Source organism: Capra hircus, unplaced genomic scaffold (genome assembly GCF_001704415.2).
Source record: "Capra hircus breed San Clemente unplaced genomic scaffold, ASM170441v1, whole genome shotgun sequence".
Taxonomy (NCBI): domain Eukaryota; kingdom Metazoa; phylum Chordata; class Mammalia; order Artiodactyla; family Bovidae; genus Capra; species Capra hircus.
This window is the reverse complement of record NW_017194161.1, coordinates 848-12,169: the sequence shown is the minus strand read 5'-3', so window position 1 is coordinate 12,169 and position 11,322 is coordinate 848. Positions and strand designations below refer to the sequence as shown.

At 43.3% G+C, this 11,322-nt stretch overlaps 1 protein-coding gene across 1 annotated transcript; it reads left to right on the top strand.

Moving 5' to 3' along the window:
- Window positions 1-416: 416 nt before the first annotated feature.
- LOC108634940 (zinc finger protein 280B-like) lies at window positions 417-2,021 on the top strand (the record flags this gene model as incomplete). Its single annotated transcript, XM_018045260.1, has 1 exon — window positions 417-2,021. A coding segment is annotated over exon 1 (1,605 nt), but the record flags the coding sequence as incomplete, so codon positions are not given.
- Between the last annotated feature and the right edge of the window lie 9,301 nt (window positions 2,022-11,322).

Here is an 11,322-nt window from a genome sequence, read left to right as displayed (position 1 = left end):
TAATCTTCTTTGACTCCAAAGTCCATGTTTCTAAAAGCTGTATAACAGTGCTTTTGTAAAAATACTCATCCTTTACATGTGATGTCACCTAATGATCAGTAGTGTTGGGTTTTTTTGTCATTATTTTTTTAAATAGAAGAGATTAAAATGAACGTGGGACAAAGCTATGATTCTAGAGCCATGTAGACTTGTAGTCATTGGTTTTTCAGCTGTCATTGCGTCTCGTTGACACTCCAGTGTCTTTGTCTGTAAGATAAGGGTGTTTATAACTACTGTAGAGTTGTGGAGATAATCAAATAGCCCATTTTTCTGTACTTAACTAATATGTAGTATGTTTATCCTTAGGTGGCAGTTTGTATAAAGGAAGCACTGGGACTTGTGGCTGCACTCTCTAAGAATAAAAAAGTATTAAAAATATGGAACTACCATGTATGTTATGTGAAGAAGAACAAGAGCCAGAAGTACGGAAAAGGGAGGGAGAAACCAAACAAGTCGGTGATGATGATGATGAACTGATCTTGGTTGGAGTGGAAGATGTAAATGAAGATGCTGACGTGATCTTTGTTGGGATGACCTCAGCTTCAAAACCAGTCATTTCAAACATACTGAACAGAGATACCCCAGGTTCTTGTTCAAGGAGAAAAAGGTATGCTCATTTCAGGAAAGGTAAGGCTCACAGATTACAGCCTGTTAGTCATGTGACTCCTACATCAGAAGCAAAGACTGTCTTGCCAGTTTCTGACTCTGAACCAAGATCAGCAGATAGTCCTATTATTACTGAACCTCCGTCTAAAGCTGATTATAAAAATATTTCACCAGAGATAGTACCTAATTGCTTTTCAAAGGAGTTATGTTCTTCTTTGATTACCTTCACAAGTTCATGTCAGCATCCAGTAGAAAGAGCAGTTTCTGCAGGAGATATGAATAAAAGTCCTCATGTATCAAAGCGACTTTCCACTTGTGAAACAAATAGCAGAAATCCCAGAAGGCCTAAGCTCAGTGATGGCATTATAGGGGAACATTCTTTAGGTTTTTCCCCTTCAGGTATTTTTCATACAGTGCCCACTCAGCAAAGCACACCAGACCGTGTCCATACCTCACTAAGCCACGCTCAGAATGGAGAACCTTGTCCGACACCTTTTCCAAAGGACGGTGTTCATTGCAAGCTTGTAAGACCTTTAGGGGAAAATGGACTGACAAAAACTGATTTTCCAAGTTTAGCAAGTCCAAACAAGATTGTTGATCCCACAGAAGGAAATCTGATTGTGTTACTTCGTGACTTCTACTATGGAGAGCTTATAGGAGTTGGGCAGCCAGAACCGAAGACCCACACAGCGTTTAAATGCCTCAGCTGCTTGAAAGTTCTAAAAAATGTCAAGTTTATGAATCACATGAAGCGCCATTTGGAACTTGACAGCTGGAAAAACCACACCACCTGCCAGCACTGCCTCCGCCAGTTTCCTACTCCCTTCCAGCTGCAGTGTCACATTGAAAGTGTCCACACTCCCCAGGGGCCCTCCGCAGTCTGTCAGATCTGTGAGTTGTCCTTTGAGACAGATCAGGTTCTCTTAGAGCACATGAAAGACAATCATAAGCCTGGTGAAATGCCCTATGTATGCCAGGTTTGCAGTTACAGATCATCATTTTTTGCAGATGTGGATGCACATTTCCGAGCATGCCATGGTAACACTAAGAATTTACTTTGCCCGTTTTGTCTCAAAATTTTTAAGACTGCAACAGCATACAGACGTCATCATAGAGGGCACTGGGAAAAGAGTTTTCACCAGTGTTCCAAATGTCGGCTACAGTTTTTAACTTTCAAAGAGAAAAGGGAGCACAAGACCCAGTGTCATCAAATGTTTAAGAAGCCTAAGCAGCTAGAAGGATTGTCTCCTGAAACAAAAGTTGTTATTCAGGTATCACTGGAACCCCTTCAAGCAGGATTGGTGGAAATAGCATCCATTACTGTGAACACATCTGATTTTGAATCATCACCCATCAAATCTAAAAGTAGGAGGTCAAAAAAAGAAAAAAAAAGTTAATTCAGCTTTCAGTAAGTCTGAAGCAAGTATTGCAGTCAAAGTTAAAAACCCCATTAAAAACAAAAAGATCAAATTATAGCATTATTCTGTAATATCAAATATAGGGAAAGCGATGGGTAATTTATGTGATTTTGTTTTAAATACAGGAAGTACAATTTTGTTTGATCTGCATATTGAGATGTTATTTAAAAATCTATTATCTGTTTTTCATAAAATTGTCTTAACATGTAAAAAGAATGTGTGCATGTGTGTGTGAGAGAGAATGAGAGAAGTGGAGAAAGGAAAAGTAACAACCTATTTTGGTATTCGATGTTACTTGTAAGTTCGAAAGCTCTACTATACATATAATCTGTAGAGTGTTTTAGCAACGTAGTTTTCAACTGTTTTCATGCCTTGAAGATCTCAGTATCAGCTATATAGCCAGATTTGAATGTCACTCTCTGAAGTGCCTCTTGGGCTGATCTAAGATAACCTGGCTCTGAAAGCATGCAGTGGAGAAGTTGATGGAGAAGCTCTGATGTGAGTTTGGACCAGACACGGGATTTAATCAGTGAAGAGCTGTGGCTTCTTGTCCCAGCTGAGGAAGAGGCATACATTCACTCCAGGCATAGAGCCAAGGTAGAAGGAACACTATCTCAGAGTGCTTTTACCTAGCCCAGGGACATCTCAAGGAAGCCAGCCATTAAAATGCCTGTGTTTGGTGAGAGAGCCTTGCAAGCATCAAGCAGGCCCTGTGTATCATTGACTGCAGTTGGAGAAGCAGAGATAGTTAATAGAATGAGACCTGGTGCCTGTGGACCTCCAGTTGAGTGATCAAAAGGGGAATTTGATTCATTCCATCCCCTTTGCCATTTGGCTGGCCTGTAGTCACAATGAGGTAGGCATATCCCTGTCAGACACAGTAGCAAAGCAAGTTAAAATTCCCAAAGGAAAAAGGCCTTGACGTGCACTTTGATTTGTGCTGGACCCATAGTTTTAACTGAAAAGGATCAAACACAGGGAATCTGTTCAGCTTTTGAACTGGGCTAAATTGAGTTCTCTTACCCTTAAGCTACAATGGAGTTGTCCAAGAATAGTAAATATAGTGGATGAAAATAGTCCAGGGTGATTAAACCCTTTTTAGAACTCGTCCTTACCTTTTCCAGTTACATGTGTCTTACCCTAGTTGAACACGTGAAGATTTCAGTTTTGTATCTTATCTTGCCTTGGACACAAATGTAGTACAGTTAACAGCTAATTCTCTGCGTGTGTAATTTCCCATTGTATCAAACTAATTGAGTTTCAGTCTTTCTTGACACAGTCTGATGTGCAAGAATTGTCTCATGTATTTCAGTAATTGTCAGGTCATAGAGTTTTCCTTCCTCTAATCTATCCTACCAACTAATCTGTGATTATACATGTGGAAACCTTTTTTCTTGCGGTCTCCAAGGGCTCTTTACAGACCTCTGGGGTACCCTCTAAGTATTGGTTCCTGAACATCAGTACACTTGGCTGCCTCCGTAGGTTCTTGGAGTTGAATCTCCTCCTGGAGTTGAATGTCACCCCTTCTCCACTTCTGGCACAGATACCTAGCAATCTCTGTGCACCATTCAAGGAAGCTGGGATCCTGTCTGTAGACCTGTGCCAGGAGAAATCCGTCTGTTTCCTCTTCCTTTCTCCTCCTCTTTGTCTCTCCCCTCTCTCCCCTGCCTCAATTTATTTAAGTCCTCTAAGCTTTCACAAAATGCTGGAAAGTGCTAATCACCAAGGGGTTAGTATCCCTCTCAGAACTGAAGAGGAAGGACTACAGATGATTAAGCTCTAGTGAATCTATTGTCTCCATTTTAGGTAATTTCCTGAGTGTAAATTCAAATTCAAATAAATTGTGTTTATTTCCTCAAAGCTTGATTGATTTATTTGCACTTTGAATATTTTCCTAGGCCTTTCCAGTTAGTTTACTTGGGCCAAAGCTCTTTGCTGAGTGTCAGCTTAAACCACTTTTAGTTGTATAAAGAGTGTGTGTGTGTGTGTTCTGGTCTCAGGTGAAAACTCTATGTATAAATAAATATGCAGACTATTGTATTCTTATCTCCTTTCTTCGTTTTCTATAGTAAAAAATAAGGCATGTTTTCGTTATGTGTTTTTATTGTTGCTTAGTATTATCAACACTGTTACTGTTAGTTGCTGTGAAGTATGCTCCTAAGGAGTACAAGTTGTATTTATTGCCAGATTAAAAGGTTCCAGCAATATGGTCCCTGACTGCTTCCTCTCTTCCATTCTCTGTCCTTCTGCTCTGCTATTTTCCCTACTAATGTTCTCCTTTTGACAACACTGGCCTTGGTTTTCCTTCATCAAATTCCATTTCTTCCGGATCCAGAGACTGCAAGTGCTGTTATTCTGGAAATGCTCTTCCCGTAGGCCTGCATGGCTTGCTCCCTCCCTTGTTTGAGCTTCACCAATGCTGTTCAAATAACGCAATCAAATCTTCAACCCCCTCTCTTTCCTCCTCCTTAAAGGCACTTGAAGTCTCTATCCTCTTCTTCCTTCTCCAGCCTAAATTTCCTAAATTTTCACAAAAAAAAAAAGGAAGAGATAATAACATCAGGGCTTTGCTGCTTAGAATTAACTTGAGTCAGTTTCTGTGCCTGCAAATAAAAGATAGTTGATAGTGAGTTGAGTTCTTTCAGGAGCTTCCTCTGTTTTTCTATTGATACCTCTATATTTTGTTCACACAATGACACTTTGTTTTCTTTACAAATATGTTGAATATCTGTCAAGATTACTATTTCGTTACTGCCGTTTGTGAATTTCCTTGTCTGCTTTGCTTGTTCTTTCAGGTAAAATTTATTGTTTTATTAATGTTGCCAAAATATTGTAAGTAAAATTAGTATTTGTAGAAATAATTTTTAAAAAATTATTTCTGCTGTCTGTCTTTTTACAAATAACATGGCATATTTTTCTTTTTTTAAATAATCATATTGTATTGGCCAGTTCTAAACTTCTAAACAGTGATGTGTAAATGGGCTTTCTTGTTGTGAGTACCATCAGAAGCAATGAGTATCTGGCTTAATAAATTTCCGTTTCTGTTTTTAGATCTTGAAGAGAATTGTTTTATTGGATAGTTTACAACATTTGTTGAGACATTTACTTTTCTTTCCTTCTCCTTTCCTTTCTTTGTCTTGCTTTCTTCCCTTGTCTCTCTTCCTTCCCTTGTCTCTCTTCCTCTTTCTTTCCTTCCCTTTCTTTCCCCAGGTTTTTGCTTGACTGGACCTTTCCTGAAACAAAAGTGATTCCACTCAGAGTTGAATATTATCCTCTCAGAATCCCATTTCATTTCTCATTTGTAGGATTGGAATTAACCTCCTTCTCCCATTATTAGATTTGCCACAGTTGTATCAATATTTCTGATTTTCTTTTTCCAAGAAGCAGCTCTTGTTTTATTATCCCAACAAGTTTTATTTTTGTTGTTTTCTATTTTTGTTTCAATTCATACATACTTTCTACATTCTTTAGGATTTTTTTTTTCTTTATAACTTTGATTTTAGAAGCTTTGTTTACAGTCTTTTTTCTGTAAATATATTTGATTTACAATGTTGAGTTTCAGTTGTATATAGGAGTGATTTAGTTATGCAGATACCTATCTATTCTTTTGTAGGTTCTTTTCCATTATAGGTTGTTACATGATACTCAGGATTTCTTTTCTTTTCTGTTTTTTTTTTTTTTTTTCCATAGATGGTTTAGGGATTGAGCTATCTTTCTTTAAAATTTTGTCTGAATTCCAAATATTTTTATGTATGCATATTTTTTAATTAAAATTTCATTGTCTAAGATTTTTGGCAAGTTGATTCCAAAGATTTCACTATTTTCAGGCTGAATGTTTTCATTTATAGTTTACTGAGAAATTTTCCTTGGAGCTCTGAGGTTATGTGTGTATATACAATGACATGTCTTTATACACATCCTTTTCAGATTACTACATGTTTTAAGATATGTAAATGTATTTTCAAAGATATTTTCTGTTTGTATGGTAGAAACATAAAATGTTTTAATTCTAGAAATTTTTCTCCCAAGTGAATATAGCATAAAGAGTAATGGTATAAAACTATATTCCTTTGAGAATAATTCTTACTAACAGAACTTGGATATGTTAAAAAATTATTCATAACACTTAGGAAAGGTGGTAAGAAAAACTTTATTCAAGGTAAGAGTACTACAGTGGGGTGTTATAATATGGGAGAGCGATTGAGCTTACATCTACCTCCAGCGGGGATGCAGGTGGGAGTTATAGCTAAGGAACCAGGGTGGGTCCATGGGATTGCAAACAGAGATGGGAGACTGAAAAGCAATGGACAACAATAACAGAATGGGTGTCAGTGGATGGAAGCTTATTAAGACCACTATAAGGGTGAGGTTAGATTCTGGCTCAACTGAGAGGATCATTGCTGAGGCTAGGCAAGGCTGATGAGATATTCAGGTGAGTGAAATGATATGTGATCTGATACTGAGGGTGGTCAAATCAAGGGTGGGCTATGTTTTCTAAACTGAAGTAGCAGATTGTGGATTAGATTGGACTAGATGGACAGGCAGCCCTGAATAAAGACATTGCTCAAAGTTGGCAGTGCATTACTGAACTGCTGCATAACCAGTTACCCAGAACTAGCAGCTTAAAACAATATTTTTTCATACTGCTGCTGAAAGTTGGGAATCCAGGAGTAATTCAGCTGAGTGTTCTGCCTCAGTGTCTCATGAGATTGCCATCCTCTGAAGCCTTGACATGCACTGGTGGATTTCCTTCCAAGACGGCTTACTCACATAGCTGTCAAAACCAGTTTGCTTGCTGGCTGTTGGGAGAAAGCCTCGGTTCTTTCACATGGGCCTCTCTAAAGAGCTCCCTGAGTGTTCTCAAGATATGACTAAGCTGGCTTCTAGAGTGTGTGATCCAAGAGGATGCGCAAGGACGCTGCAGTGCCTTTTATGGCCTAGTCTCAGATGCTTCATTGTTCGTTTCTACAATATTCTAACATTAGAAGTGAGCCACTAAGTCCACCACGCATGTGAAGGGGAGAAGGAAGGAACTGTGGACATAATTGAAAACCACGTGGTACACACATGGCCAGATATTGTTTACATGCTTGTATGTCCAAAATGCATTTTCCTGCCAATGCTTTTAAATAATTTATCCGTTACAGCATTAACTTGAAGTTCAGGACCTTGTCATTTAAGTCAGGTCCAGCTATGGATCAGGGTCCACGTATACAGTATCTCAAGTGTTCTGTTGCTCAGTTGTGTCGTATTCTTTGCAACCCCATGGACTGCAGCACTGCAGGCTTCCCTGTCCATCAACTCCAGGAGCTTGCCCAGACTCAAGTCCATTGAGTCGATGATGCTATCCAACAATCCCATCCTCTGCTGTCCTCTTCTCCTACCTTCATTTTTTTCCACATCATGGTCTTTTCCAGTGTGTCAGTTATTCGCATCACATAGCCCAAGTATTGGAGCTTCAGCTTCAGCATCAGTCCTTTCAATGAATATGCAACAGAAATTTACTTTAGGATTGACTGGTTTGATCTCCTTGCAGTCCAGGACCCTCTCAAGTCTCCAACACATCAATTCAAATTATACAAGTGTAGTTCCTCTAGACCTGAGGATGTGTGAACAAAAGAGATGAGTTAATCTGCTCACTTTCACAGCCAACATACAGTGGTGGGTCAGGCATAGATAACCTTCATAGACACTCCTGTTCCAGAAAGGGGAGGGGAGATGGGAGTCAATAGTAGCAGTTCTGAAATCCCACGGGTTCTTGTGGGCAGTCCTTTGATTAGTATTTAAGGCCTGGAAACTTCCTAGGCTTCAGTCTCTGATTTTTTAATTCTACCCCCTGACATGATGCCATTGCATGAAAGGTGGCTAGTATATGGTTACATGAAACAGTCTCCCTAGCCTGCATCCTGCTTGTAGAAGGTAGGAGTCCAGCGCTCTTATTTTGTACTATTGCTGGTCCTTTCAGTCCGAGCTGAACTTAAATATGTTATCTTAAAACCTTGGTGTGTCTCCTGATAATCTTACTGGCGTTCATGGCAAAGCACCCCACTCCAAAGCCACAATCACACATGTCTTCATAATAAGGCTGACTCTGTCTTGGTTTTCTGCTGAGATAGCTGAGGATTACACCCTGAAAGATGTAAAGAAGTAATTCATGTCAGAACTTTCATCACGGACCATGGGGTATCTTTGGCACAACTGCTACTGCCTAAGGTCTGGACCCTGAAAACCAGCAGGCCCTGAACTGCCCCAGGGGCTTGTCTGTCTCCCACTCTCCTGAGGTCCCTTGGGACATGCAGTTTACCCATCGCCCTTGTCTTTTCTCTGTTCCCTCCCTCACAAGCATATCCCGGCATAGGGTCACACAGGTAAACCCACTTGTGCTTTCCTCGCCTTTGGGCACTGCCAAGGAGGCAGGCTGGAAGTGCCTGGAGGCATGCCACACTTAAGGCATGTCTCTCCTAGGATGCCTGTGGTTTTGCAGATACAGCATACTTTAGCACGTCTCATGTTTTGTGTCATATCGTGCCAGTGTGTGCCACCCTCAGGGAGGGTCTGTGCTGGCTGCTGGGCTGATCTGGGGCAGCACTGGCCCAGGACCTTCCCAGTTCTCCTTTTCACATGTGTGTGGAACAAGTCTCCAGTGCAGCAGGCAGTCTGTGACTCCTTCTCCTTCAGCTCTCTGCCCATTTCAGCAGGACTTTAGCCTCACCATCCCGGGTCTTTTCATAGCCACGTCCATCATTTCCACAGGCCAGCCCATGGCCCCACACACTGAAGGCTCCACAGGCAGTGGTTTCAAAGCCTCACCCCACATGATTTGCTCTGTGTGAATGCTTAGACCATCAAACCCTCTTCCTGATCCCAACACACACAACAACACGGTAGAACTGATGAGCGTGTTTTGTATCTGGTCTAATTGCAGATATCTGGAGCCACAGTCTGGAGTTATCACTGGCCATCCTTTCCTCCTTCCCATCCTGGCAGGGTCAATGCAGAGATACGGCGACAAAACCACCTTCAGCCTGATCGCCTCATGACTCCTCTTCTGGTTGCTCAGCACCTCCTCTCCTGCCACCTTCATCTCTGCTTCTGCCCTGGGCTGGACACACACACACACAAACACAGCCAGCATATATAAGCACACGTGTGTATACACACACATGCTCAGCACGGGGACACAAATGCAAACAACGAACATAGGTGTTTCAGGAGGTGAAGAGGACTGAGGCCAGCAATGTCGGAGATGGCGACAGTAGGAACATGTCTGCCCTTGGGCGTTCCCTGTTCACCTTCTCCACGAACTCTTCCATATTTTCCCAAGGCAGCCTGAAGTCACTTCCAGCGCAGCATGTTTGGTGGTTGTGAGACACTGAGTTGTGAATGTGGGAATTCACACAAGATCCCAAAGTCAGCACACAGGTGCACGGGGAACCCAGAGAGACACCTTTTCAATGATAGGCCTTCCAGGGTAAGGGGCGGGAGTGACGTGCCAGGCAATCTCAGACTCAGTGAGCAGCAGGAGGCCAGGGATGGAAGGACTCACAAAGGATGATTCTGACAAAGATACTTAATACATACTGCCTCTAGTAGTATCACCTGGACTCTGGTGCTGCCACCACAGCTGATTTGATGGAGACTTGCTTCACTCATGGACACACAAGTCCCCAAACAGACAGTCTCAGGAGGTCCCCTGCTACATGCACGACCCAAATTCAGGCTCCACAGCCAGCTTGCATGAGTCTGAGCATCCCCATTTGGAAAGGACAGTGTCCCTGTAGTATCACACGAGTGTCCCTTCAGGGCCCACCTTCAGACCCCATCTCCACTATGTTTCTGTCAGTTACTCTCATGAAGAACCTTCCTGCCCAGGGTACTACTTCAGGGATCGTCCCACACATCTTGGCTCTGCTGGCAATACAAGCAAGGTGAGCCAGCAGCCAAGAATCCCAAAAGAATTGCTAACTGTGTTCAGCCCAAAGCAACCACACCTCAGCAATCCTGTTCAGTTCTGAGCAGTTGTGACCTGACCACCAGCCGAGAAAGTTAAGGCTCCTGGTGTCCATGCTGCGGCAGGATGCTCCCCATTCAAAGTCCCAGAACCAGTGGACAGGACTGGAAAACGCTGCCCTATACCCTACAGAGAGACAGACTGTCCACAGTGGACATCCACAATCTTGCACACCCACACTCATCACTCAGGAACCACGTTTTAAAAGTGATGTCAAGGTAATTCTACCAAGTGGTCACTGTGTTCAAGAAGTAGGGGGGTCCTAAAAGGAAAATATCAACTTGCAGTGGGACGATGGATGGCTCCGCAACAGCACCTGTCAGGCTCGGGAGGAGGGAAAAGTTCCTGCGCCTCCTCCTCTTCCTGAGCAGCAGACTTCAAAGAGCAGAAGAAAGGATACAGCTATGGCCCAGAAGCAAGGGATGCCCAGGTGATGGCGATCCTCCAAGCCAAGTCAGGCTTCCTCCTCTGATGGTTCTTGCACATGAACTGGAAGTAGGCCCTGCAGTTTTTCTTATGCTCAGAGCTCAGTTCCACCAGCAGGGCAGCCAGTGCCCGCAGCGCGTCTTGCCTGGAAGCTCAATAGCGCTCCCGGGCCTTTCCTGGCCCTGCTCCTCCACCGTCTTCTCAGCTCCTGGAAGAAGCCCTATTGCTGCTCCTCATCTGCCACAACCTCCACCTCCTCCATGACGTCTTCCACAAGCAGCTAGAACAACCACCCAACCGTCCACCAGGGGTGCACCTTCCTCCATCGCCTCCACTCTGCATAGCGTGGCTCCTTTGCCTGGCATGACAACTTGTGGCTGCAAGGTCCCAGCCTCAAAAAGCCTGAGGATGGCAGGCCACCAACCCCAGCGCCCTGAAACCGGGGCTCACAACTCGGAAGGTCTGCGGTCCCAGGATGCTCCTGCATTCCTCTGACTGCCTTTCACACTCCTCTTGGCCCTGGTCGTGACCCGAGGCTGGGGCAGATGTGAAGGGATGGGACATAATAGCACAACAAGTGGTGTGCAAATGCGGCTCAGGCTTCAGGAATCCTGTGGGACCCACTAGCTCTTTGGGGCGGGGAGTGAGGGGGATGGTAGGGAAGCGGGGCTGGTGTGTGTCTGGTGGCCTGAGGCTGAAGAAAGGGGTGGCAGACAGCATGGGACAGGGTGAAGGGGCCCTGGGGAAATCAGCCGAATAGGCGGATCCCTAGGCTGTGAGCCACGCACAGGCTGCTGGCCAAATCTAGTCCAAGTGGTGGGA